Source organism: Oncorhynchus kisutch, linkage group LG6 (genome assembly GCF_002021735.2).
Source record: "Oncorhynchus kisutch isolate 150728-3 linkage group LG6, Okis_V2, whole genome shotgun sequence".
In the NCBI taxonomy this organism is placed as follows: Eukaryota; Metazoa; Chordata; class Actinopteri; order Salmoniformes; family Salmonidae; genus Oncorhynchus; species Oncorhynchus kisutch.
In genome coordinates this window covers 69,105,133-69,132,972 of record NC_034179.2, presented here as the reverse complement: position 1 = coordinate 69,132,972, position 27,840 = coordinate 69,105,133, and the positions used below count along the sequence as shown (strand labels likewise).

The 27,840-nt window shown below is 42.8% G+C and overlaps 2 protein-coding genes across 3 annotated transcripts; both read left to right on the top strand.

Annotated features, from left to right (window-relative positions):
• The first annotated feature begins 817 nt into the window (after positions 1-817).
• LOC109893297 (prohibitin) lies at positions 818-4,310 on the top strand. 2 transcript variants are annotated; one of them, XM_020486466.2, is made up of 7 exons: positions 818-934; positions 1,443-1,537; positions 1,876-2,037; positions 2,141-2,283; positions 2,482-2,598; positions 2,807-2,902; positions 3,092-4,310. In XM_020486466.2, the coding sequence occupies exons 2-7, from the start codon at positions 1,453-1,455 to the stop codon at positions 3,302-3,304; spliced, it is 816 nt and encodes a 271-aa protein (XP_020342055.1). In that variant the 5' UTR covers positions 818-934; positions 1,443-1,452; the 3' UTR covers positions 3,305-4,310. The 2 variants fall into 2 exon arrangements, with proteins under 2 accessions (XP_020342055.1, XP_020342056.1); XM_020486467.2 differs by having other exon boundaries at positions 869-930.
• A 958-nt stretch (positions 4,311-5,268) lies between these two features.
• LOC109893296 (zinc finger protein 652) lies at positions 5,269-27,579 on the top strand. Its single transcript, XM_020486463.2, has 6 exons — positions 5,269-5,637; positions 14,159-15,634; positions 16,139-16,286; positions 17,768-17,883; positions 22,353-22,497; positions 23,852-27,579. The coding sequence occupies exons 2-6, from the start codon at positions 14,687-14,689 to the stop codon at positions 24,451-24,453; spliced, it is 1,959 nt and encodes a 652-aa protein (XP_020342052.1). The 5' UTR covers positions 5,269-5,637; positions 14,159-14,686; the 3' UTR covers positions 24,454-27,579.
• Positions 27,580-27,840: the final 261 nt, after the last annotated feature.

Below are 27,840 nucleotides of genomic sequence, written 5' to 3'. Positions count from 1 at the left end.
TCAACTTTATTTTCACAATATTTCTCACTAACCTCTCAAAATTTGAAAAAATAAGAAGAAACAGTCAAACATCTGCCTAGACATTATTCTCGCCAAAGAGATGATTCATTCTACCACAGACATGACGATAGGCTGAAACTGCTTCTCCAGTAGAAATCCCCGATGACACTTGTAGGTGATGTCATGGCGACAATGGCTACCTAACTCATGCGCAGAAGCACATCATCGGGTCTAACGGGTTGTCTCCCGCTGAGCTGCGCTTACATTTAGAGAAAATTAACAACTAACGAATAATTGTTCACTTCTCTCATTGACTTCTCAAACCTTGGCCCGGTCTGCATGGTCTGTTTCGCAAGTCTTCCGCAAGTCTTGCGATGTGGCCCCTCGGGGTTAGAAACTCTACATTCAACCCTGTTCAAATGACAGAAATATATAATTATCATTATAAACTGTGCGGTTCGAGCCCTGAATGCTGATTGGCTGACAGTATACCACGAGTATGACAAAACATGTATTTTTACTGCTCTAATTACGTTGGTAACCAGTTTATAATAGCAATAAGGCACCTCGGGGGTTGTGGTATATGGCCAATATAACACGGCTAAGGACTGTATTCAGGCACTACGCGTTGGGTCGTGTTTAAGAACATCCAATAGCCGTGGTATATTGGCCATATACCACACCCCCTTGTGCCTTATTGCTTAATTAAATCGTAATATTACTATTATCATAGTTGGTGAACTTCAGCAACCAGAATACTCAGCGACATTCTCACTAGCCAATGAATTGAATCGATAAACAAGTCCCGGAGCACTACTTATCCAATCAGAGAGGAGTTTGTTACAAGTTGACGCGCATGCTTTGTAGAAAAAGAATTCATGCGTTCTAACGTTGGCTCTGTTGGAGGTCATAGACATAACTGACAAAACAGTAGGTGAGTGGTAATGTAGTTCTGACTATATACACATGTATCAACATATAATTAACAAAGCTCCCTAATAGTCAGATATTGCTGTGTGACTAGTTATGTGTAATTATTCCGTAAACCGGGAAGGTACGCATTGAGTAACAATGACACGAGCGACCGATTTGCAAATTCATGTCGCTGCCTGAGCATGTGGCTACAGATTGTCATGATAGCTCTAGATCAGGGTAACAAATACTGTCGTTTGGCATGACAGGTCCAGGTGTGACATTGCTTGTCATGTTTCAATTCACATAGCTAGTTAAATAGTCCTAGTCGTTTTTGTTGCGAAGTCTGCTTGCTTGGCTAGCTAATGTAGCGTTGGCATCATTGACAGACCAAGGCCATCACGTAAGAATAGAATAACTCCGAGCTCTGGATAGCTTTAGTGGTTACTTACCTACATGCAGATATATTATACCACCACATACTCAATAATATGATTAAGAGCTATAATCTTAAATACATTTTCTTTCAGGGCCGCAGACATGGCGAAACTATTTGAATCCATCGGGAAGTTGGGGCTGGCCCTCGCCGTTGGTGGAGGTGTTGTGAACTCCGCCCTCTTCAATGGTGAGACATTGAGCTCTGTAAATGGATCAGTTGATCTTGATATCATGGAAACACCTGGGTTTTGATTTTATTTGAACCTTTATTTAACTAGGCAAGTCAGTTAACCCACAAAGTCTTATTCATTGAAAATAATTTGTTTATAACTGCCTTGTTCAGTGGCATAAGGACAGATTTTTACCTTGTCAGCTCGGGGATTTGATCTTGCAACCTTCCGGTTACTAGTCCAACGATCTAACCACTAGGCCACCTGCCGCAATACTAGAAATTAGGAATGACATAAGTTGTGAATACCACAACACTACCAACCTGAATTGGCCTAATATTTCTTAATGTTTCAGTTGACGCAGGTCATCGGGCAGTTATATTTGACAGGTTCCGGGGAGTGCAAGATGCCGTAGTTGGCGAGGGAACCCACTTCCTCATTCCCTGGGTACAGAAGCCTATCATCTTTGACTGTCGTTCTCGTCCACGCAACGTGCCTGTCATCACAGGCAGCAAAGGTAACTAACATGAGTCACGAGGAACGGCATATTAGCCTTCACACTTAGTCTTTCTCTGGCATACTAAAAGCTTTTACCCCCCCCCCCTCTCCCACACACACAGATCTGCAGAATGTAAACATCACACTGCGCATCCTCTTCCGGCCAGTGACTAGCCAGCTCCCACGCATCTTCACCAGCATCGGAGAGGACTACGACGAGAGGGTACTGCCGTCCATCACCACAGAGGTCCTCAAGTCCGTGGTGGTGAGTGTTAGACTAATGCTGCATTTCCATTAAGGTTTTACCCTGGTGTTTGGGGGTAAAAACAGACTTTTGTGTTGCTACCTCTGAGGCCTTGTCATAAAGAGTCTGAGTGGCATTGGGTTGCAGTGAAGTCTATGCTATCCTGTTTTTATTTTATTTGCATCTGTGTTTATGGGTGTGTTTGTGTGCACCTCACAGGCCCGGTTTGATGCCGGTGAGCTCATCACCCAGAGAGAGTTGGTGTCTCGGCAGGTCAGTGACGACCTGACAGAAAGAGCCAACACCTTCGGCCTCATCCTGGATGACGTCTCACTGGTGAGCTGCTGTTTAAAGGAATAATACTCAAAACAACTAATTCCTTTGATTTTATAATATCTTGTGAGAGCGCAGAAAAATATTGTTAATGTTTCATATCATTGCTCTAATGAGTAAGGAAACAACAGTGTTTTACCCAGTGGTTCTGGTCATTACTTGTACATGTTCTGTGTTTTTAATTGAAGACCTCATGTTCCTCGTTCAACAGACACACTTGACGTTCGGTAAGGAGTTCACAGAGGCTGTTGAGATGAAGCAGGTGGCTCAGCAGGAGGCCGAGAGGGCCAGGTTTGTCGTGGAGAAGGTAAGAAGGATGAAAGGGTTTGTTTGAGACATTGACTGATTTATTCTTTAAGGTGATAAGAATGATGAACATGCATTTAATACACTTGAAGCTAGAAGTGACCCTTAACAACCAAGTGATTCTGACCTTGCACACCTTTTTATAAAGGATGAATAGAAGTCAACAGTGTTTCTTCTCTACTTCCCCCAGGCCGAGCAACAGAAACAGGCAGCCATCATCTCAGCGGAGGGTGACTCTCAGGCCGCCCTGCTCATTGCTAACTCCCTGCAGGAGGCTGGAGATGGCCTGGTAGAGCTGCGTAAGCTGGAGGCTGCCGAGGACATCGCCTTCCAGCTGTCCCGCTCCCGCAACATCACCTACCTGCCTGCCGGCCAGGGCACACTCCTCCAGCTGCCCCAGTGAGACCCACACACCCTGACCTAACCGCCCCTCCCTGTGACCAGCCAATGTATGGGCCATGGAGGGGGTGAGGGAACGGGTGTCCACCTTCACACACTCTCCTCCCACTCCGACTAACTATGGACTGGTGAAATAATGGCGGATTGGGTGTGTGGAAAGGTCCATGATAAGGTTCTGAAGTCTGGGCAGTGTGTGGGGAAAAGGGAGCCTTAGGATTGATCTATGGTAAACTACATATAGTAAGTCAATTTACTGCATCACCGATTTTTGTATTTACCTTTGCTTTGTCTGGCAAATTCAGCGCAGTGACAGAGTCCTGTGATATGAAGAAGTTGTAATTGTGTTAATTTAGCGGAAGAGCTGTTTGGAATGTCATGGGAAGGATGGAACATTTTAGCACTATTATAACCACCACAGCAATCACAATACTGGGGATTTATTGCTCTGAGAGGACAAGCTATTTAATCAACTGGATTTACATTCATCTTAGCCAAGCACAAACTTCCCTGGGTGAATAAGATGCTGCTATACAACAAAGTAGTGTAGGATCCAAAGCACCCTTGTTTTTCCACTCATAACTTTAAATTACATTGTACAAATGATCTGAACTAATCTAGAGCCGTATATTCTAAATATGACTCAATCTACCCATCCCTTTGACTTAGTCTATTGTGTCGATGTCCTCACAGCTAGCTTTCCTAAAATCCTCCCATTTTGATTGCCATGGAGTCCCAGTGCTGCACTCCCCTCTACTTGATTGGATCCTCTACAGAATCATCTTTGGTTTACTCGCACGCTGTCCACACCACCTCATCCATGGTCCTCAGATACATGTCCCTCCTAGCCCAGTGGTATGAAACGTGCCTGTAAGATGGTCAAGTGTCGTAACCTTCCCTGATTCTTTAAAGTTTGTCGCTGTGTCTGTTATTTTGGAGGGAGGATATGCAAGCCCCCGCATTCCACCCAATATGTCTCAACTTAACAATAAAATTGTCCTATTTCTACAGCAGCTCTTTTTGTGTGTACCAAATCTCTGTGAAATGTGACACGGTTGATGTTCAAGTTATGGTTCTCTCATTTATAGCCACAAGAGGGCCCTATAAATATATTCTGAGTTTTGCATCCAATTGTGAATACCTGCACTTGTGTGCATAAATATGAAACTTAGACCAGATGTAACTTTAGTCTGCTATTGAGTAAATTCTGTGTAGAGTTTGAAAGGACTCCCTAAGCATCTTTTTTATGTTTACATTGAGGCAGAGAACAAACATTTACTAGGCTACCATTGCACAAATATATACAATATAGTTCATACACTGAACTAAAGTAGTGGTAGTTTTATAAATATAAACCTGGCTATGCTTCATATCAGATGGTTCTGTTCTTGACTGGTTCTATTGCCTTTCACCTCCTAGCCCAACAGCTTGATTATAGGTTGTAGACACTTTAGCACAGATCTTTGCAGAATGGAGTACTATAAACAGTGCCTCATTCAGGTCTCGCTTACACAGGATGTAAGTCTGATTTCCTGTTTGTTTTTAGTCATAGTTGTGGGCACTACAGTAAATATTACAATCTAATGAACGTATTTGTATGACCGTAATTGGCATACTTCAAATAAAAATGACACTTCTGTACCTAGGTCAGTCGGGAAAGTTAGTAAATATACAGTTGCACATTGTTCCACATTTCATTTTAGAAGAGTGGTTACAGACGGGAACAACTGAGCAGTCTCAATCTGTTTGGTTAGTACATACATCCATCCTTATAGGCTTCTATGTTCAGGAAATGGGCAGTGAAAATGTCTAAAGTAAAATACTTTATCCAACAAAAATCTCCCTCAACATCTGGGCATTGTCATTTAGATGTACATTTCATGCAGTCGTTCGCTTTTTCCAGTAACTGATTCCGTGTCTAATCCAGCTCTGGTTTTCTCGTAATTTCCCGGCTAAAAATGGGGACAGACACGAGTGCGCGCATTGTGCCCAGTCTGGTTTGGATAGAAGACGAAAAAAATGTGGCGCGCCTACCCAACCCAGACAGCGGCCTGCCTGTCAGTGCCTTGGATGAGCGAGAGTCAGTAACGTTAGTGCGAGCGAGACCTTGGCTGGGCCACGTAGCGATGGATCTACAGTAGCACCGAGTCTACTGCTAACATATCAGTGTCATACATTATAAAAATGCATTAGTAAACACATTTGCAATCGAGCATGCAATAGGATTATCAAACAGTGGTGAACTGCAACAGTAGCTGGTTCTTTTTGTGCGTCTGCAGCACTCCAGAATCCCTGCAACTCTGATTGCACGAAATGAGAAAGAGGGCGCTCTCACCGAAGGTAACATTTATCTACAAGTTATTGTATATTTTTAATGTATTTACAAACATGACATTTCTCTACAATGCAAGACAAATGAATGATTTTCTTAACGATTGTATTGTCTTGGTTATTATCAAGCTAGACTGCTGACAATAAACCGTCATTGAGTATGTAACGAGCTGTGTGCTATCTTGCTAGGTTTTCCATGGGGAAGAGCGAATTTAAAAGATTCTTGTTGCTATGATTGTTAAACAATTTTATTAACAAATATTTACATTTAACCTTGATTTGTATAAACGATGTATAAGATTTGATGCTGCACTAGTGTATACTAGTGTAAAATCTCGGTTTAGCCGATTCATATCTGGGAGGTTTTGGGTTAAAAAAAAAAGTGAAAGTCGTCTGTGATTAGCTAGGATTTGCTAGCTAACGTTAGCCGTGTGCCATGGTAATTCAAATTTGCGCTAGCTATGCATGCTAGTATTATTTCTGGTGAAACGGACAGTGCACGGCGAGTTTGATTAGCTAGGTAGATACATTCAAATTGTTTCTGTCTTGTTAGTGTGTCGATTTCCAACCAATGTAAAATAAAAGCGTATGTCTTTAGATAGCTACTGTAAACTGAATTTACCTTGTTAGTAGTTTGTTAGCTAATAAATTGGCTAGCCGAACGGCCTTCCGTCCGATGGTCTTGACCAACCAATGTTTCCTTTTTGTTTAACCCTTTGCACTTATTTTTAAAGTTGGTTGTTACTAACAAAACTGCATATAATCGTGTAACCGTTGTTAATCTGCGTTGCTTTGGAGGTTGTAGGATTCAACTAATATAGCCATCCGTATTTTATCAATCTGTTAGTATTATGAAAATATATCGTGGGTTGGTAACGCCTCAGCGCCAAATTGACGTAGCTAGCAAGTTAACCTAGCTAGCTAGCTAGGCCAGATTGATTACAAGCGAAGCAGAGTTAGCATTCGTGCTAGATATTCTGTTGTTTGAGTAGGGGGCAAAGGATTGCTTTGCAGTGTGTCAGCCGTGATTTAGGCCCAGCTGCTGCCTTGCCAATTCTTGCGAAACAAAATGTCAACTTTTATTGAGCACAATATGTCGGTTGTGCAGACGCTTTTATGAGGTGTCTTTTGCCATGCACACGTTCGTTGTGTTGAATATAGCCTCATTTGTAAAACAACATCCAGACATTTTGCTTCCAGTTCCTTCATATCATATTGTCAGACCCAACTTCATAGATACATGTTTTTGTCAATAGTAGCTAAATGGCAAGCTCCCACTAATCACTGTGGCATGTATTTTAAGGGATTTCAGTATGTGTTTGTTATTAGTGTTTTAAGTTTGACAGACTTCTCATCTGTCAAAACTGAGAGTCACCGTGGACCATCTCATTAGCCTACATTGTTGCATTTCATCATCCAATCCTTTCCCCTCTTCCTTTCCTGTGTTGTCACAGAGAGGGCTGTGGTGGGAAAAGTACCTAATTCTCATACTTGAGTAAAAGTAAAGATGCCTTAATAGAAAATGTGTGGGGGAAAAAAAGTGTAAGTCAACCAGTAAAATACTACTTCAGTAAAAGCATTTGGTTTGAAATATACTTAAGTATCAAAAGTAAATGTAATTGCTCAAATATACTTCAATTAAAGTGCATATCATTTCACATTCCTTATATTAAGTGAACCAGGCAGTATTTTCTTGTCTATTTGAATTTACAGATAGCCAGGGGCACACTCCAACACTCATACATCATTTACAAACTAAGCATGTGTTTAGTGAGTCTGCCAGATCAGAGGCAGTAGGGATGACAAGGGATGTTCTCTTGATAAGTGTGTGAATTTGATCATTTTCCTGTCCTGCTAAGCATTCAAAATGTAACAAGTACTTTTGGGTATCAGGGAAAATGTGTGGAGTAAAAAGTATATAGTTTTCTTTAGGAATGTAGTGAAGTAAAAGTTGACAAAAATATAAATGGTAAAGTATAGATACCGCAAAAAAACGACTTCGGTAAAAATACCTGTAAGTACTATTAAGTACTTTACACCACTGAGGGAGGGAAAGAGCAAAAAAGAAATGTAGTCCATGCATTTGGATGGAGGATTATGACAGAGCAGAGGCCTGTGGAGGTTTAAAGCGTGATTGCCTACCACTGCTGCCCTTCTATCTATATCTCGAGAAAGCTTAGGCACAAATACCTACAGGGGCATGGGGCTCCCCTACTGTGCGCAACACAGTGAGCTGGTTAAGGTCTTATGAGTTTGGAGTCAGGAATGTGAACCCTCACACATTTGCCTCAAAGGGAAAGCTCATTAAAGTCCACAGACAGAGGGTGGAATTCAATGCTGCAGAATAATGCGTTGAAACAGTGGTGAATGAAATTAAACCTCTGGGAAGGACTCAGCTGACACACTTTGGTGCATACCCTCGACATGTCACTAGCTACATAAAGTTGCGATTCCCGTTTGCACAGGATTTGAACCCATCTTGCAGACACTTTACATGAGGGAGCAAAGTTCATATTTGAAAGCAGCCCAAACAGTTGTGCTGAGCGATCATGTTTTTTTAAACAACTAATTGACCAATGTCAGTTCAAATATTTGAATTCCATTTTGTTCAGTTTTTTTTCTGTGAGCTCAATGCAGACATTGCACAATTTCTCTAGAGATAAATCAGATCATGCCCAAACTGTGTGCGCTGTAGTATGGAGTTGTAGTTTCCAACAGGCCAATATTCTACAAAGTTTAATGCAGAAAACGTGGTAAATAACTACAATGACCGTAATCCTTTGCTCACATACTGTCCGGTTTATGTTTATTTTACTCTTGCTACATAAAAGACAGAATGCGAGATCAAGAGAGCAGTTGCTTCGAGGTATCTCTACCTGAAAATACATTATATAATTGATTGATAGTCATAACAGTATGCCATATTTACTTTGAAGAACTACTAAAATAGTGATTTGTCAGACTGCATAGGCAGCAGCTCTATAGAGATGAGAGATTCTATAAAATTATAGTCATCAATTAAAACATGTAATATACACAACTGAAATATTTGATTAAAGTAATGTGAATAAATTATGGTTAATAAATGATAAGCAGTAATGGGTAGTCACTACCACACTGCAACTTTTATTAATTGTTTTATTCTGTGTTACAGCATTCAACTCACATAATACAGTTGAAGTTGAAAGTTTACATACACCTTAGCCAAATACATTTAAACTCAGTTTTTCACATTTCCTGACATTTAATCCTGGTAAAAATTCGCTGTCTTAGGTCAGTTAGGATCAGCACTTTTTTATTTTAAGAATGTGAAATGTCAGAATGATAGTAGAGAGAATTATTTATTTCACCTTTAATTTCTATCACCACATTGCCAGTGGGTCAGAAGTTAACATACACTCAATTAGAATTTGGTAGCATTGCCTTTAAATTGTTCAACTTGGGTCAAATGTTTCGGGTAGCCTTCCACAAGCTTCTCACGATAAGTTGAGTGAATTTTGGCCCATTCCTCCTGACAGAGCTGATGTAACTGAGTCAGGTTTGTAGGCCTCCTTACTCACACATGCTTTTTCAGTTCTGCCCACAAATTTTCTATAATTTTCCTTTTTCATGATGCCATCTATTTTTTGAAGTGCACCAGTCCCACCTGCAGCAAAACACCCCAACAACATGATGCTGCCACCCCCGTGCTTCACGGTTGGGATGGTGTTCTTCGGCTTGCAAGGCTTCCCCCCCCTTTTACCTCCGAACATAACGATGGTGATTATGGCCAAACAGTTCTATTTTTGTCAGACCAGAGGTCGACCGATTATCATTTTTCAACGTGGATACCGATTATTGGAGGACCAAAAAAGCCGATACAGATTAAATCAGACTATTTTTTAAGTTTTATTTTATTTGTAATAATGATAATTACAACAATCCTGAATAAACACTTATTTTAACTTAATATAATACATCAATAAAATTAATTTAGCCTCAAGTAAATAATGAAACATGTTTAAATAATGCAAAAACAAAGTGTTGGAGAAGAAAGTAAAAGTGCAATATGTGCTATGTAATAAAGCTAACGTTTCAGTTCGTTGCTCAGAACATGAGAATATATGAAAGCTGGTGGTTCCTTTTAACATGAGTCTTCAATATTCCCAGGTAAGAAGTTTTAGGTTGAAGTTATTATAGTTATTATAGGAATTATAGGACTATTTCCCTCTATACCATTTGTATTTAATTAACCTTTGACTATTAATGTTCTTATAGGCACTTTAGTATTGCCAGTGTAACAGTATAGCTTCCGTCCCTTTCCTCGCTCCTCCCTGGGCTCGAACCAGCAACACAATGACAACAGCCACCATCGAAGCAGCGTTACCCATGCAGACCAAGGGGAACAACTACTAGAAGACTCGGAGCGAGTGATGTTTGAAACGCTATTAGCGCACGCTAACTAGCTAGCCATTTCACTTCGGTTACACCAGCCTCATCTCGGGAGTTGATAGGCTTGAAGTCATAAACAGCGCAATGCTTGACGCACAACGAAGAGCTGCTGGCAAAACGCACGAGAGTGCTGTTTGAATGAATGTTTACGCGCCTGCTTCTGCCTACCACTGCTCAGTCAGATACTTGTATGTTTGTATGCTCAGTCAGATTATATGCAACGCAGGACACGCCAGATAATATCTAGTAATATCATCAACCATGTGTAGTTAACTAGTGATTATGATTGATTATTTTTTATAAGATAAGTTTAATGCTAGCTAGCAACTTACCTTGGCTTACTGCATTCGCGTAACCGGCAGTCTCCTTGTGGAGTGCAACGAGAGAGAGGTAGGTCGTTATTGCGTTGGACTAGTTAACTGTAAGGTTGCAAGTTTGGATCCCCCGAGCTGACAAGGTGAAAATCTGTCGTTCTGCCCCTGAACGAGGCAGTTAACCCACCGTTCCTAGGCCGTCATTGAAAATAAGAATGTGTTCTTAACTGACTTGCCTAGTTAAATAAAGGTATATAAAAAATACATTTTAAAAATCTGCAAATCGGCGCCCAAAAATACCGATTTCCGATTGTTATGAAAAGTTGAAATCGGCCCTAATTAATCGGCCATTCCGATTAATCGGTCGACCTCTAGACCAGATGGCGATTTTGGAGCAGTGGTTTCTACCTTGCTGAGCGGACTTTCAGGTTATGTTGATATAGGACTCGTTTTTACGGTGCATATAGATACTTTTGTACTGGTTTTTCTCCAGCATCTTCACAAGGTCCTTTGCTGTTGTTCTGGGATTGATTTGCACTTTTCGCACCAAAGTTCGTTAATCTCTAGGAGACTGAACGCATCTTCTTTCTGAGCGGTATGACGGCTGCATGGTCCCATGGTGTTTATACTTGCATACTATTGTTTGTACAGATGAACGTGGTACCTTCAGGCGTTTGGAAATTGCTCCCAAGGATGAACCAGACTTGTGGAGGACCACGATTTTTTTTTCTGCTGTTTTGGCTTAAGTCTTTTGATTTTTCCCATGACGTCAAGCAAAGAGGCACTGAGTTTAAAGGTAGACCTTGAAATAAATCCACAGGTACACCTCCAATTGACTCAAATGATGTCAATTAGCCTATCAGAAGCTTCTAAAGCCATGACATAACTTTCTGGAATTTTCCAAGCTGTTTAAAGGCACAGTCAACTTAGTGTTCGTAAACTTCTGACCCACTGGAATTGTGACATAATCTGTCTGTAAACAATTGTTTGGAAAAATGACTTGTCATGCACAAACTGGATGTACTAACCAAATTGCCAAAACTATAGTTTAACAAGACATTTTTGGAGTGATTGAAAAATGAGTTTTAATGATTCCAACCTAAGTGTATGTAAACTTCCGACTTCAACTGTACATAGTGCATTTAATGTAGAAATAAATAATTGAAAACTGAATTTTTTTAATATTCAAGCTGAAACGAGACCAACCTCGAAAAGCATGAATCGCTCAGCACTACCAAACTGGAAAAAGCAGAGTCATAAACGATCAACGTTACACTGAATTTAACCTCGAGATCTGACAAGGTAATCGTAAAATTACCACTGATATTGTGAAATCGTCTCTCTTCCTGCTCACCACATCAAAGGGCCGTGCTATCTCATTGTGAGTGAAACTCTACTGTGACTCATCTAAGTAAGGATTTTACTAAATACGAGTTGCATAACCTCAGCTATCTTGTGTGTGGTTGTGGAATGTTTGCACATGCTCTCTTGCCCCCCCCACCCCCACCCCCCCCAAAAAAAACAGCATGAAGGGTGTGCAAAGTTGTCATAAGTTCTGGTCCAGTAATTTCGTTGCAAACCTTCACTGAGCAGAACGAACCCTCAGTCTTTCGATGTTAGGCACGTGTCTAACTCATTCCACGGAGGGCCAAGTGTCTGCGGGTTTTCACTCCACCCTTGTACTTTATTGAATTAACGTCACTAATTAGTAAGGAACTCCCCACACCTGGTTATCTCGGTCTTAATTGAAAGGAAAAACAAAAATCTTCAGACACTCAGCCCTCCGAATGATTTTGAAACCCTTGGTGTAAAGGTAGACCTACATCTGCCTGCACTACTCATCAGGAAAGCCGTGACTCATTTGACACTCACTACACTCAGAGGGACCATCAAGGCACACAGGCCTCTGTCTTCCTGACCCTACTACATTCCTTTGCACAAGCAGCTGTTCAGAGAGTACAGGGCCTATTGGATTGGTTCTGGCAGATATAACATCACATCTGCACACTGGGCAGGAGAGCATCTGAGGGAGTTTAATACTCCAGTAGGTGAGACGAGGTGCTCTATGGAGCGCAGTCACTCCTCTTGTGGTTGTAATGCGCCTAGAGCGGTCCATTTCTCAGAAAGGATCAGACAGTCAGCATGCACAGGAAGAAAGGTTGTGGGTGGGTGTGCATTGTTTTTGCTTTTGTCTAAATGCCTATGCATGTCTGTCCTCTATTTTTTTGTCAACACAGCTGTAGGCTGTGTGCTTGTTTGTGTGTATTTGAATCGCTCTGTTCCAGAATTGTACTTCTCGCAACTTGAGTGTAGTGGATAGAGGAGGTGGACCCAGAGAGTTTGGGGCTGTGTGTGGAGCTCGGCCTCAGACACAGTCCAGCTGGAATCTGTTATTTGAGGGCCTCTTTGGCTTGATAGGTCTCAGAATCGTGGAGCTGGGTTGTGACTGTTAACCTATACTGGGCCGTTGAGCAGAGGATGTTTGTTGTTTATGAGAGAGGATTTAAAAGATATTTTTTCTTCTAGTGGCTCTCGAAGCTGTTGCAAATCAAGATGCCAACCCCAGTGCTGAGTCAGCGTCCCGTGCCCAAGGTCATTTTGGGGTCTAACATACATGGTGGAAATAACAAAAAGCTTGAAGTTGTAGCTATGTCTGACTTAAATGTTTCAATACCAGTGTCATCTCCTCGCGCACTGTGCCTTGAGGGTCACTGCCATGACAGTGTTATAGGGGCGGGCAGTAAACGACCCCTCAAAAGCCAAGTAACAAGGATATTGCAAGAGCTTTGTTTACATTTACAAACAGTATATTTTTTTTGTTCTTTGATCACTTGCACACATGCGCTGTGCAGGCTTACTCAATCACTCACTCAAACAGAGAAGCTGATGTACAGTTTCCTGTGGTTGAACTCATTTACAGCTCCCATGCTGTGGTTATTTTGTGCTTCGTAACTGCCACAATAGAGGGGAAGGGTGGGTGGGTGAGAGGGTGGGGGGGGGTCAAATGACATTTTATAGCCGTTAAGGTACGATTACAAATCATACATAGTAGCACATCCCCTAATCAGAGTTCAAGAAGCCAATTGAAACACCTGGAAGAGCAGATTGCTTACTTTTTCAGTAAGTTTGTCGAAAGATAGGCCTACATGATTGCCAATATTCATTGCTTCGTCATTAATCGTTATTGTAGAAGAGAATGTGTTCTCAATGACTTACCTGGTTAAATAAAAGCAAAGTAAATAAAGCAATATTGTGTATTTGATACCAGCTTATGAATATGGTTATATATGTCAGTGTATTTATGTTGTTTTATTGAACTGTTATTTAACTAGGCAAGTCAGTGTGTTAAGTGTGACCGCTATTGAAATGTGAAAGCTGAGATTGAGGTATTGATTTGTGAAACTGGTGTTTTGAAAGCCGGGTTGAGATGGAAGATGGGTTTTCTGATTAAATGTGAGCGGATGATAGGATGGCATATATCAAGTCTGGTTAACAAGATGTTGAGATTAATGAGAAATGACTTGACCTGAAAGCATAAATAGATTGTGAAGAGCAGGAGGACTGTGTTTGGGGTGAAGTCCTCTCTCACAGAGCTCTGATGTGTGTGGTTTGGATGTTCACACATGCCAGTGAAACGGTTGCGGTGAAGCATGGCTCAGTCTCAGTTCACAACGCCTTCCCCAGGTTGTAGTTTCACATCAGACATACTCACTCTGAGGCAGCACCACACGCTTGTTACTGAATTGAGCCTAATCTCTCGTTCTCCATTTCTCTTGCTCTCACAGGTGGCAGATTGCAGATGGCTCCTGAAACGAGGCACAGAAGTTCTGACTGCAGCTCAACGTCCGGCGTGAAGCTCACCCTCAAGACAGAAGCTTAAAGACTGAAGCCCTAACGGACAATATAACACTGACAGCCTCGAGTGAGAGACTAACCTGAGAGGCTTCATCTGCGGAGAGACCAAAACCTCATCGAGGTTGAAGTGCAGACACACCAGCTTCCAGAGAAGCTTTGAGATTCAAGCTCAACAGAAGCCCAAGCTTGTAGCAGAATGCCACTCACGGTCTGTCCTCAGCCTTTGTCCTGTGGTGAGCATGGATCCCCTGTTTGAATCTGGGTGACGCTTTCTTCCCTTCGCCCCTTCCTCCTTCCTGTCTCCTCAGTGGCGGGAGGGGTGGGGGATTGCTTCCGTTCCCCCTGCCCCTCCATACAACATAGCGAGGTTACTCTCACAGTTTAAGAATAGCAACACTGCTAACAAACCTCTGGCTGAGCTTCAACTAGCACTACTACAGTCTTCCCCTCCCACACACATGAAATCCTGCCAGAGCCTGAAGGGAGAGGTGTCCAGCCCAGGTGGGATGTCACAGGAGGGGCGCAGAACGCAGCAGGTGGCCCAGTCATACTACCACTCCCCCGCCCCAGACCTGGACCTAACGGGCAAGCTGTACAAGCGGGAGGGCGGGGGCAAACCTTACTCTGTGCTAGTGGACAACAAGATGGCAGCCAAGACCCCCATGGGTGACCAGACTCTCAGTCAGCTGTCCCCGCAGCATGTTACCTCCCCCCAGCAGCAGTACTACAGAGAGGGGATAGTAGGGCAGGAGGGGGGCGCGCAGGGGGCCCAGGCAGGCAATGGGGGCACCTCCGAGGACTCAGAGGAAGAGGAGGAGTCATTCAATCGGGAGCAGATCATTGTGGAGGTCAACCTGAACAATCAGACACTTAACGTATCAAAGGGGGACAAGTCCGCCCCCCAAACCGATGCCTCAGAGAGACACTGCAGCGAGGAGGAGGAGGAGGAAGAAGATGAGGAAGATGTGGAAGAAGATGAAGTTGAAGAGGAGGAAGAAATAGAGAGTCGTAGAACGAGAGCCAAGAGGGCTCGGCGTGGGGTGGTCCCCGCTACCAGCCAGTCCCGGAGGAAGACCCAGTGCACCGCTCTGAGCACCACCGGCATGACCACCAGGGGCCGACGGAAGAAGACCACCCAGCCACCCAAGAGGACACGCCGGACTGCCAGGGAGGGCAAGGGGACCCCCTCAGCTGGCTCTGCCACAGGGGATAAAGCGGATGGGGAGGAGCGGGAGACGCTGGCGTGTGAGAAGTGCCCCCGTGTCTTCAACACCCGCTGGTACCTGGAGAAGCACATGAATGTCACACACAGACGCATGCAAATCTGTGACAAGTGTGGCAAGAAGTTTGTCCTGGAGAGTGAGCTGGCCTTACACCAGCAGACTGACTGTGAAAAGAACATCCAGGTAAGGAGAGCTGGAGCGTGTCCCAAATGACCCCCTATTCCCTATACAGTCTACCACTTTTGACCAGCGCCATATGGAGCCCTGGTCAAAAGTAGTGCACTATGTAGGGAATAGCGGGCCATTTGGGACGCAGACCTGGTCTCTGGTTTTTAATTAACTGTACAAGGTGTTTTTGACCTGAGCAATCAAAATGACTCCATTGATTGGGTACATTGGCTACAGTTATGTACCAGGTACAGTGAAACGAAAATCTGTCTGTCATCAAGGCCAGATTTCTGGTGCTTGAAGGATGTAAGAAACGTTTTTGTCCAGCAGAGGGAATCGGAGCGTTAGGAACCAGCCTAGGCACATACTGTTACAGCAGTGTGGGAAATACCACCTGCAGCTCCAGACACTGTGATTGTCTCAATTGCTTGCTCCTGTTCTTAGATTGTGTCAGGGTAATCAATGGCACAAAACAACATTACTGAATGTGTCATCTGTGTGTGGTGTTCTGCTGCTCAGTGCGTCTCCTGCAACAAGTCTTTCAAGAAGCTGTGGTCGCTGCACGAGCACATCAAGATCGTGCACGGCTACGCAGAGAAGAAGTTTGCCTGTGAGATCTGTGACAAGAAGTTCTACACGATGGCTCATGTCCGCAAGCACATGGTTGGTAGGTGGAACCAGTTAGTCAGTTCCTGCTCTTTCTGGTAACTCCCAAATGTCCCTAATAGGATGTGCATTGCCTTGCAAAAGTATTCATCCGCCTTGGGTTTCTTCACATTTTGTTACAAAGTGGGTTTAAAATTGATTTAAATTTGACAACAACCTACACAAAATACTCTGTCAAAGTAGAAGAACATTTTTAACATTAAAAAAAGATTAATGTGAGTTAAATAACAAAAATATAGTTGTTGCATAAGTATTCAGCTCCCTGAGTCGATATATGTTAGATAACACCTTTGGCAGTGATTACAACCGTGAGTTTTCTTGGGTAAGTGTATAAGAGCGTTACACACCTTTTGTTGTGCAATATTAGCCCATTATTCTTTTCATAATTCTTCAAGCTCTGTCAAGATGTTGCAGAGCATGGCCAGGCAGTCATTTCTGAAGTCTTGCCATAGATTTCCAAGCAGATTTAAGTCAAAACTGTCACTTGGCCACTCAGGAAAATTCACTGTCTTCTTGGTAAGCAACCAGTGTACATTTGCCCTTGTGTTGTAGGTTATTGTCTCGCTGAAAAGTGAATTCCTCTCCCAGTGTCTGGTGTAAAGCAGACTGAAGCAGGTTTCCCTCTAGGATTTTGTCTGTGCTTAGCCCCATCCCGTTTCGTGTTGGATTTGCCCAAAACATAAGGCTTTGCACTTAGGCCAAAAGGTGTATTCATTTACAGTATTACTTCAGTGCCTTGTTGCATACAAGATGCATGTTTTGGAATATTTGTATTCTGTACATTTGTACTCTTTTCACTCTGTCATTTAAGTCATTATTGTGGGGTCACTACAATGTTGTTGATCCGTCCTCAGTTTTCTCCCATCAGGCTTTAGAAAAGCTCCCTGGTCTTTGTAGTTCAATCTGTGCTTGAAATTCAATACTTGACTGAGGGATAATACATACATATGTGGTATGTATGGGGGACAGAGGAAGGGTTGGTCACTCAATCATGTCAACCCCTATTATTTCACACAGTGAGTCCATGTAGCTTATGTGATTTGTTAAGAGACATTTTACTCCTGAACTCATTCAGGCTTGCTTAAACAAAGGGGCTAGATACTTAGGCAACAATTATATTTGAGTTATCTATACGGAATTATTCTTTCACTTTGATATTTTGAGTAGATTGTTGACAAAAAAAATGACATTTTAAATCCATTTTAATCCCACTTCGTATCATTAAAATGTGAAGAAATCCAAGGGGTATGAATACTTTTGCAAGGCTCTGTACATCTGTATCAATTGGAACTAACTCACCCTCTTTTGCCTTTCTAGCTCTCTTTCATGGAGCAACATTCAGAGCTCTCTTTTATCGAGAGCGAGAAAATGAATACTCTTCACTTTTGGGCACGATGAATCACTGTTTTAACGCCCCCAATATCTATCCCCTGTCCCGCTCTGGTTGGCACCCACCTTTAACCTGTTCCTTCCTCTCTGCAGCTCACACCAAAGACATGCCGTTCACCTGTGAGACCTGTGGCAAGTCGTTCAAGCGCAGCATGTCCCTGAAGGTTCACTCGCTGCAGCACTCTGGGGAGAAGCCCTTCCGCTGTGAGGTGAGCTGTTTAGACTTGCAGTCGCACTGTCCCTCCCACACTCAAACACAGACTGAAACAGAAGGTTTATTTCATTTTATAGGGTATTGGAAGAGATGGACACGCACACACTGTCAAAAAATATATATATATCCAAAACTGAGGCTTGAAAGCAAAATAAAGATGTTTCAATAAACATCATAGTGCGTAAATGAAAGGTGAAAACAAAACGCAAACGTTTCGGCCTCAGGCCATCATCATGGAATTGTCGGCAGGCACGTCTGGCTTTGTTTCAAGGATAATTGCATATGTCACATGATCAAGCAAGAAAACACATCAGAACATTAGTACCATAGAATGCCTAAATTATATACGAAAGGGAAAAGAGAAATATCATCAAATATTACTGTTACATATACCATGTGAACATTTGTTCAGAATATGTAACACAGGATTGTAATAGAGTAGGGGCGCTAGAGAGACCACTAGATGGGGATATGGAACACCAATATGTGGCAATATACCAGTTACAGAAACCCTTCATTAACAAATCTTCATTCGTGCATGACGGGTGGAGAGTTTTTAAATGGAACATCCACCTGCTTTCGGTCTGGAGAAGACTAAGTTCAAGATTACTTTATAGAGTGTATACACTTTTTTCATTAATATTCGTTTTATAAGGACAGTGTTTCATCAGAGTATGAATAGTGTCCATTTTTTATGTATTTGTATTAGAGGTCGACCGATTAATCGGAATGGCCGATTAATTAGGGCCGATTTCAAGTTTTCATAACAATCGGAAATTGGTATTTTTGGGCGCTGATTTCCGATTTATTTTTTCATACCTTTATTTAACTAGACAAGTCCGTTAAGAACACATTCTTATTTTCAATGACGGCCTAGGAACGGTGGGTTAACTGCCTTGTTCAGGGGCAGAACGACAGATTTTCACCTTGTCAGTTCAGGGGATCCAATCTTGCAACCGTACAGTTAACTTGTCCAACGCTCTAAACATTGCACACCACAAGGAGCCTGCCTGTTACGCGAATGTAGTAGAAGCCAAGATAAATTGCTAGCTAGCATTAAACTTATCTTATAAAAACAATCAATCATAATCACTAGTTATAACTACTAATCCAGTTTAGCAGGCAATATTAACCTGGTGAAATTGTGTCATTTCTCTTGCGTTCATTGCACGCAGAGTCAGGGTATATGCAACAGTTTGGGCTGCCTGGCTCATTGTGAACTAATTTGCCAGAATTGTACGTAATTATGACATAACATTGAAGGTTGTGCAATGTAACAAGAATATTTAGACTTAGGGATGCCACCTGTTAGATAAAATACCGAACGGTTCAGTATTTCACTGAAATAATAAACGTTTTGTTTTCGAAATGATAGTTTCCGGATTCTACCATATTAATGACCAAAGGCTCGTATTTCTGTGTGTTATTATGTTATAATTAAGTCTGATTTGATAGAGCAGTCTGACTGAGCAGCTGCAGGCCTGTAATCATTCATTCAAACAGCACTTGCTTGCGTTTTGCCAGCAGCTCTTCGCAAGCACAGCGCTGTTTATGACTTCAAGCCTATCAGCCTAATGGCTGGTGTAACCAATGTGAAATGGTTAGCTAGTTAGCTGGGTGTGCGCTAATACTGTTTCAAACAGATATGGAGTAGTTATTCCCCTTGCACTGCAAGGGCCGCGGCTTTTGTGGAGCGATGGGTAACGCTGCTTCGAGTGTGGCTGTTGTCGATGTGTTCCTGGTTCGAGCCCAGGTAGGAGTGAGGAGAGGGACGGAAGCTATACTGTTACACTGGCAATACTATAGTGCCTATAAGAACATCCAATAGTCAAAGGTATATGAAATACAAATGGTATAGAGAGAAATAGTCCTATAAATACTATATTAACTACAACTTAAAACCTCTTACCTTGGAATATTGAAGTCTCATGTTAAAAGGAACCACCAACTTTCATATGTTCTCATGTTCTGAGCAAGGAACTTAAACGTTAGCTTTCTTACATGGCACATATTTTACATGGCACACATTTTTACATGGCACATACACGGCACATATTGCATATTGGCACATATTACTTTCTTCTCCAACACTTTGTTTCTGCATTATTTAAACCAAATTGAACATGTTTCATTATTTAGTTGAGGCCAAATTGAATTTATTGATATATTATATTAAGTTAAAATAAGTGTTCATTCAGTATGGTTGTAATTGTCATTATTACAAATAAATAAAAAATAAAAAATCCGCCGATTAATCCGTATCGGTGTTGAAAAATCATAATCGATCAACCTCTAATTTGTATTAGAATCCTTAAATATTGACTTCTAGCTGGTAAGGTTTGAATGGCTGACTCAGACAAACTGAGCAGGATTCAGACAACTATGGGTTGTTTGAACAGAGGAATATGGCCTGCTCTACTGTGACTGCTCCAAAATGGGGATTACTGTTGAACCAAGGCACACTTGACTACATATAAACTATCCCTAAATGTTCATGGTCACACAGTTGGAGCAATGGCAACCAGGTCTAGATGCAACATGTCCATGTCAAACATTAGCAGACCATGAATACACATGGTGTACAGAATAACTGGAATAAAAAGACAGACGGGTAGAGTTGGAATTTTGGACTGTTTACTTTTTAAAGACCCAATGCAGTCAAAACTCTGTTTTTCCTGTGTTTTGTATAATATTGTTGTACAACAGCTGATGAAACTAACACTGTAAAAGTGTGAAAACATTTGAAAACAAGTGTTAATTCCTGATTCGTTTTTTTTTTCAACCAGTAACTATCTACATAGGACCGTTTAATCAGCAGAGCTCTATACTGCAAATCAGGTTTGAGCGGTTAGAGAGGTAACTTCGGTCAACTCTGAGTTCAACTCTGGATAACCGGTACAACGATGCTCACCTTTTAGCGAGGTACATTTCTATGGCAAGGACTCCTTCATAACTACCTGCCCTGGGGCAAGTAACTCTATTTATACTGCTTGAAGTGTCTGAGCCGTAAGTTGAGGACCAATAAATTCAGATGTATTCCCTCTCGCATAGATTGCGTCATCATCCCCTTCATTTGAGGAAGACGACTGAATATTAAATTGTCATGTTAAAATACCTATCCCATTACACATTTAATAATGTCAGAACGCATTTGAAACTTCACACTCAGTAAAACTTTTCTACGACTTAATACGATTATTTTATCGCTAGGAATGGGAGGTGCTTATGTATTGGAAAAGCACAGCAAAGCCGGCATTAACGATAAGTAATCAAATAAAAACAGCACTTCTAGAAGCCTGTTTCGGACCATAGCCTTCTATATTTGCAATACAACTTTACTTTCAATTAGATTTTGGCACAAATAAAAATGTGGTACCGACTCACCCATTGATTGATGTCTCAGTGAAGAGTTTGGCGTTCTACTAGCCATGTGTGACATGTACACGCAGTTTATAAGCCTGATTTCGACTGGCAGAGAAACGCTGCCTGTCTGTCCTTTCCCGACTCGTTCATTACTACGGGACACCTGGAGATCAAATTTGAATATTGAAACAATGTTGCAAATGTCAGAGAGCTAGACAGCAAGGTTTACGCAAATCTCCATTGTTGAAAAAAAAAGAAAAAGAAATGAGATAATGTCTGGATGCGTTTTATAGTGGAGATCAAGTTTATAAATTGCATGGCTGGGCTGATGAGACAGTGGATTGCGCATTCAAATGGAACCGAGTAAATAAGCATTTTAACATAATAGATTTAGCCTGTGGATACTTGTGGAATAGACACCGGCTGGAATGTAGTTTTAACCATTCATTATTAAACCCACCTGTTTTATAACGTTGGCTAACTGTCAGAGATAGTGTGCAGCAAACATGCGTGCCTGTTTCAGGTCTGAACTGCCACTACAAATAATCAAGTGGCCATGTACAAATAATCAAGTGCCCTTGTTGAACTCACCTCAGGTGTTTGTCTGCATACCCAGCATTCTGATTTATAGGACATTCTGTAGGAAGCAGGTACCACCTCCCCTGGGGGGGGGGCCTCTGTGTGGCCAACCACATAAAGGCAGGAGGGTTGTCTGGGAACGTGGTTGGTTGGATGGCTGGAGCTCCATGTGATTAAATAAAGCAACTCCATTAGCATGTTATTAAAGTGTACAGCTGACTCGGTACTGCGTAGAGGGCTCCTTCTTCCACTGCATCTGTGTTAGGTATATATTATGTGTGTTTATGTATGTATTATAGTGTTGTTATACAGTAGCCCTCGTGAATTTCCATTCCAGGAATGATTGTGTACGTGCTATGTCATCTAAATGGCTACGTCTCAAATGGCCCCCTATTTCCATATATAGTGTACTACCACCCCCTATGGGCCCTGGTCAAAGTAGTGCACTTACTAGGGAATAGGTTGCTGTTTGGGACACCCTAAATGTCTCTCTCTCTCTCTCTCCTCCCTGTCTCTCTATAGAACTGTGCTGAGAGGTTCCAGTATAAGTACCAGCTACGCTCCCACATGAGCATCCACATCGGACACAAGCAGTTCATGTGTCAGTGGTGTGGCAAGGACTTCAACATGAAGCAGTACTTTGACGAGCACATGAAAACACACACAGGTAAGACACAGTGAACACACACCAGTTTACACTCTCACACACTCACTGAGGAATTTGTGTGACACAAACGTGCATTTACAAAGCTCACCCTCCAAGGACTATAAAAGCTTTTGAGCTTTTTCATGTCATCAAAATGTTTGAAACCAAATATTCAGACGCTGGTCTTCCAATAACGTTAGAAGCCAGACCTCTTCATTCGTCAACATTCGGAGGTTCTCCCTGACCAAAGCAGTCCCATTTACTGGAGTCTGCATGGCCTTCAGTCTTGATCCCTAGTCAGCCAGTGAGAATCTGTAGATGCTCTATAAAAGGAAAGCAACGTCTCAAGGCGAGCAGTACCGAGACCTCGCCCAGCCTCTATAATGAGAGGGTGGCAAAGCATCAGTGGTGCCTCTCCCGCCATGTCTACTTATAATGACTACCCTGACACGTTCTATATTACATCTTACATTTTCTCCCCTGCCACTTCTCTCCTTTTCCAAAGCAGAACATCGGGACCAGGCATGTTCTTTTTCAGTCTTTTTCCTTTCTCCCTCCCTAGTGTGGGTGGATTCCCTGCACTCCCTGGTGGTTCTCTTTGTAAGGTGTAATTATTTTACCCTTTCCTGGCCGCCGCTGACCGATTTGGCCTCCTGTGGTCAGACACACCCAGTGATGCCTTGTAATACACAGTCTTCTTCTTCGTCCTTCTTTTTTCCTTCTCTCCCCCCCCCCCCAAGGTTTATGCTTTCCTCTGGAACTTACCTAATATACAGAAGTTGCAGAAGATTAACAAAAGGCTCCAGTATAATTTGTCACAATTAAATGATTCACTGTCATACTGTAAATGGTTTACCGGAGCCTCTCAGAAAACATGCAGCTCAGATTAAAGCCGAGAGATGCTTTGAGTGTGCCCTGAATGAGTGTACGGGGGTGGTAACGGGCACATTGAATGAAAGGTTAATGAGAGCAGCTCTCGAATGGACAGCCGTTGTTCATTTTCTCATCTCCTCTCATCCCAAAGTGTGAACTGGCATCGCTGCCTGCTGAGTGGGTGGTTAGACAGCAATGACCCCTCATGCTCTCCTACAGGGACATTGTCTGATTGTAAAGTTAACTTCTTCATAAAGTTCAGAGGGGTTTAATCAGCACAGGACAAAAAGTGTTGCCAGGTGGTATATTATTCTTCTCATGCATGAAGTTCGGTGACGTGTGAAAGTTAAACTAATTAAGGAGAGTCAGGGACTAAATCACCCATCTCCTCGTGCTCGCTCTCTCTCTTTCTCTCTCTCTTTCTCTCTCTCTTTCTCTCTCTCTTTCTCTCTCTCTTTCTCTCTTTCTCTCCCTCCTTTCTCTCTGTCCCCATCTCCTGCAGGAGAGAAGCCATTCATCTGTGAGATCTGTGGGAAGAGCTTCACCAGCCGGCCCAACATGAAGCGCCACCGCCGCACCCACACAGGAGAGAAGCCCTACCCCTGCGAGTTGTGCAGCCAGCGCTTCCGCTTCTCCAACATGCTCAAGGCCCACAAGGAGAAGTGCTTCCGGGTCACCAGCCCTGTGACCCTGCAGGCCAGCAGCCTCCCCCTGCCTCTCCACCTCTCTGCCACCTCCTCCTCTGGCCCCGGCCCGGGCCTCGCCCCCTTAGCTGCCACCACCTCCGCCCCTCTGGGCCTCAGCCCGACCGGGGGGGCTCTTCCCCCACGCGCACCCGTGGGCCACCCCACCTTCTCCCATCTGCACATGACCCCCTCTCACCATCTCCCTCACCACCAAACATTGCAACAACAGCAGCACCACCCCGGCACGCCCCTGCAAGCACTCCCTTTGCCCCACCACCTCCTGCCTGTGCCTCCCGTCTCCCCTCCCCCCGCGCTCTTCAAGAGCGAGCCCCTCACCCACTGTGGGCAGGAGGACAGCAGCTACCTGCGTTACATGGCACCGCAGGACAAGGGGCCTGGGGCCCCCCAGCATCACTGAACCCTATGTGGGCTCCAGGCCTGCCTGCCACACCTCGATTACCCCAACTCTCCCTGGCCCCTGGTGTAGAGCGGCCCCTCGAAGACTGATATGAACAAGACACTCAGAGCTCAGTACACACCAGTGTGTGAGGGATACAGACGGGTACACTTTCAGTCTACGCTTTAGATAAGTGAGTGACCCACTTAGCTAGAGACCCAGGTCAACTGACACAGATTTTACAACCTCTTGCTCATATCTTTTCTTGTGAAAATATTATTAGAAAATCCTGTATTCTAAGACAACCTGCCTCCCATGGTAGAAGGCTGTGTGTATACCGGTATGTGAGTTATCCCTTGTTTGTGTCCATTTTATCCTCTCCACTAATGGTTGCTAATGTCATTATTCTGCTAGTGGTTCCTTATCCAGGTAGCGGATCAGAACAGATCCATTTCATCAACTTAGTCCTTCACTTCAACTGACTTAAACAACGGTTGCACAGTTCTGGGGGAGTTGTAAGTCCTAAGGCTGACCCGTAGGACCATGGGGTCACCAAGTTCTCGTTGAATGTTTACCATACTGGTGCCAACTGGGTCTCCCACTGTCTCCTGAGGCATTCCACACTGGCTCTACCAGCAGTAGGCCAGGAATCACTGCCACAGGTCACAGTGGGGAGGTTAGAAAATGGCTGTTAGTGCTACTACTAGTCTGTTGCGACAGAGATTCTGGTTAATTGGTGCTTTCCATTGCAGTACTACACACTTCTATACACAGACTAGATCTCGTAACATCTGGAGTGTACTGTAGCAGAGTGGGATTGGTTGTGTTGTTGTGATGCAGTTCTGGGATTTGTCTTCTTGACTGACATACAGCCTTCGAGCTGACAAGGTCAAATGTTCCCAACAGAACAAACCTGATGATCCTGAACGTGCCGCCATGTACACACACACACTTCAAAAAGCAGTATGACATCACTGGTCTCACTTCTCACACAATGCTTGTCAAGGGATTCTGCTGTTTTTTTGTGTATTTTCTTGTTTGTCTTCTGTCATCAAAACAGTTAAATACTGCCACTGTGACGGGTCCTCACATACGACCCAACCTGGACCTCGCGTCTCTCTTCTGTCTCTCTCGCTTTCTTTCTCGATCTCTTTCTTTCTCCGTCTCTCGCTCCTCTGTCTCTCTCCCGCTGCTGCTGCCGAGATGATGATGATGATGATGATACGGGTCACCCTGTAAAAGGCCATTAGAACACATTCAGAAGTTCTGACTTTTTCAGCACAACTCATAACTGAAAAATATGTATTTTTCCCCAACCAGCCTATATTCCACAGCTTGGTGTGGAGCATGACACTTGTTTGTAATGTAACAGTTTGTTCTCTTAGTTTTAGGTTACACAAATATTGAGGCCCTATCGCCCACGTTGATGAATCAAAACACGTTGAATGTTGCCTAGATGGAGGGATATTGGCTAACGGTTTAGCAATCAAATATGTTATTTACGAGTAATAATTTCTTGAAATATGCTACATTCGGTTTCAGACTGAAGAATTGTTCTCACCTCGCTCTGAACATACTGTTGAGTGATAGTCATAGGAAAGGTTGGAGGATTATGTCTAACATGCGTTTCAATTTCTCGTGTAGATACATATACTCAAGTTGTACATTTACTCAAAGAAATCACATTGGTATATGTAACCTTTTTTTGTGTGTGTGTGTGTGTGTGAATGTTCCCGCTGTCCCATTGTATGATGTTCTGACAGTCCGGTTGTTGTTCGTGTTGATGGATGACAGAGAGATTCTGTCTTGTGGGATTGTTGATAGTGGGTTGCAGGATGTTGTCCGCCGCCCCTTCACCCTGTCTGGGACTGTTATCAGATCAGAATGAGTGGTGAGGAGCAACATGTCTCAGTAATGGCAAAATGGAACCTCTCTGGTGCTGTTGTACAAAAGCTGCTTTACATAGTCTCTGGGTCTCTCCCTCTATGCACACACCCTGCTGAAGCCATGCCATCTCTTGAAGGGGGTGCTGGGGGTGATTTGCACACAAGAATATGTCTGATATATGTTTCTGTGGATTAACACAATAGGTATAGCGTAGTAGTGGATCAGGTTACTGTGTTTGCATATCGGGAGAAACTGAAGAGGAACAATAGCAGGCCATGAGCAAGGCCCATTGAATTTGGTTTAACAGTGGACAGAGAGACCCACCCTCTAGAGAGCTACAACCATTCTGCCGTTACTGTGGGTCTGTTAGTTGGGCCTCTGTATCGGCTTAACCATGAGTTACTTAGTGTTTTTCACGATGTTTCACTATGAGTTGTATTTTTTGTTACGTTAGTTTTGAAAAGCTTATTCATTTGTGGGTCCTCTGCACTTTACTGCTGCGTGAGTGAGGCGCAGTGAAGGGAGGGACTGGCGACGCATTGTGGGAGTGAGTGATGTGTCGGGTGCATGGAGGGAGGTGATTGGTTTGGTGAGTGGCTGTTTGGGCAAGGAAAAGGAAAAGGAGGAGAATCAATCTGGAGTGTGGAAGGGACCATGGCATAAGGAAATGTCTTGTTTAGTTCATACATTTAGTTTATTATTTTCTGTAAGTCAATAGACTGGCTCTAATATGGACTCCCAAAGAGTGATCGAGTAGTGTTGTTCCTTCTGCTTTGGCGATTCTTACACTAGCCCCTCCCTGCTTCATCTGATCTGAAATACATTTGAGGTGTTTGTCTGCCTCATATCTAGTTTCCTCTTTTGTTGTGTAACATTTTCTCTTCCGATTTACTGTATGATTCTCCTCCTTTCATATTTGTAATATAGAATGCACTTTTGACTAAAATCCTGGCTAGTTATGAAAAATAGCAATGTATATTCTTTAAAGATGTTTAAAAAAAAATCAATATACTTTTTCCCCTGATGTATTTTTAACCACTTAATGTAGCATTGCATATTTTATTATTGTCTGTATCTGGTACAAAATTGTGCGGCTTTATACTGTCCTGGGTTGTTTTGGGGGGGGGGGGGGGGGGGTTTGTATGTTTGTTTTTTGGAGATTGAGAAGTTGAAATGTTGGGCCTTTTTTTAATAATGTACATTTAACAGACTATCTGCTAACTTTCAGAAGTAAAAAAACAAGTAGCCATAATTATCACATATTTGTGTGTTGTCGTGTGTTCTTCTCCATCAGATCCTATGTGGTATTGGTAGCTTTCAAATGCACATGAAGCTATCTTGGCATTAATGGTATCCTGTTCTCACAGCTTATGGAATAACATTTCAGTCTCAGCTAGGGCTGCAGAATTATTCAAATTATTATCGAAATTGCAATATTGACTTGTACAATATGCATATTGCAAGAGGTGGCAATTTATTCTTAAACGCCATGAATGTAACATTCAAACGTAATAAGGGTCC

Coding starts and splice junctions, on each gene's coding strand:
- LOC109893297 (XM_020486466.2), top strand. CDS start 1,453: ATGGCGAAACTATTTGAATCCATCGGGAAGTTGGGGCTGGCCCTCGCC. Junction 2,038..2,140: donor TGTCATCACAGGCAGCAAAG/GTAACTAACATG, acceptor CCACACACACAG/ATCTGCAGAATGTAAACATC. Junction 2,284..2,481: donor AGGTCCTCAAGTCCGTGGTG/GTGAGTGTTAGA, acceptor TGCACCTCACAG/GCCCGGTTTGATGCCGGTGA.
- LOC109893296 (XM_020486463.2), top strand. CDS start 14,687: ATGAAATCCTGCCAGAGCCTGAAGGGAGAGGTGTCCAGCCCAGGTGGG. Junction 15,635..16,138: donor ACTGTGAAAAGAACATCCAG/GTAAGGAGAGCT, acceptor TCTGCTGCTCAG/TGCGTCTCCTGCAACAAGTC. Junction 22,498..23,851: donor GCACATGAAAACACACACAG/GTAAGACACAGT, acceptor CATCTCCTGCAG/GAGAGAAGCCATTCATCTGT.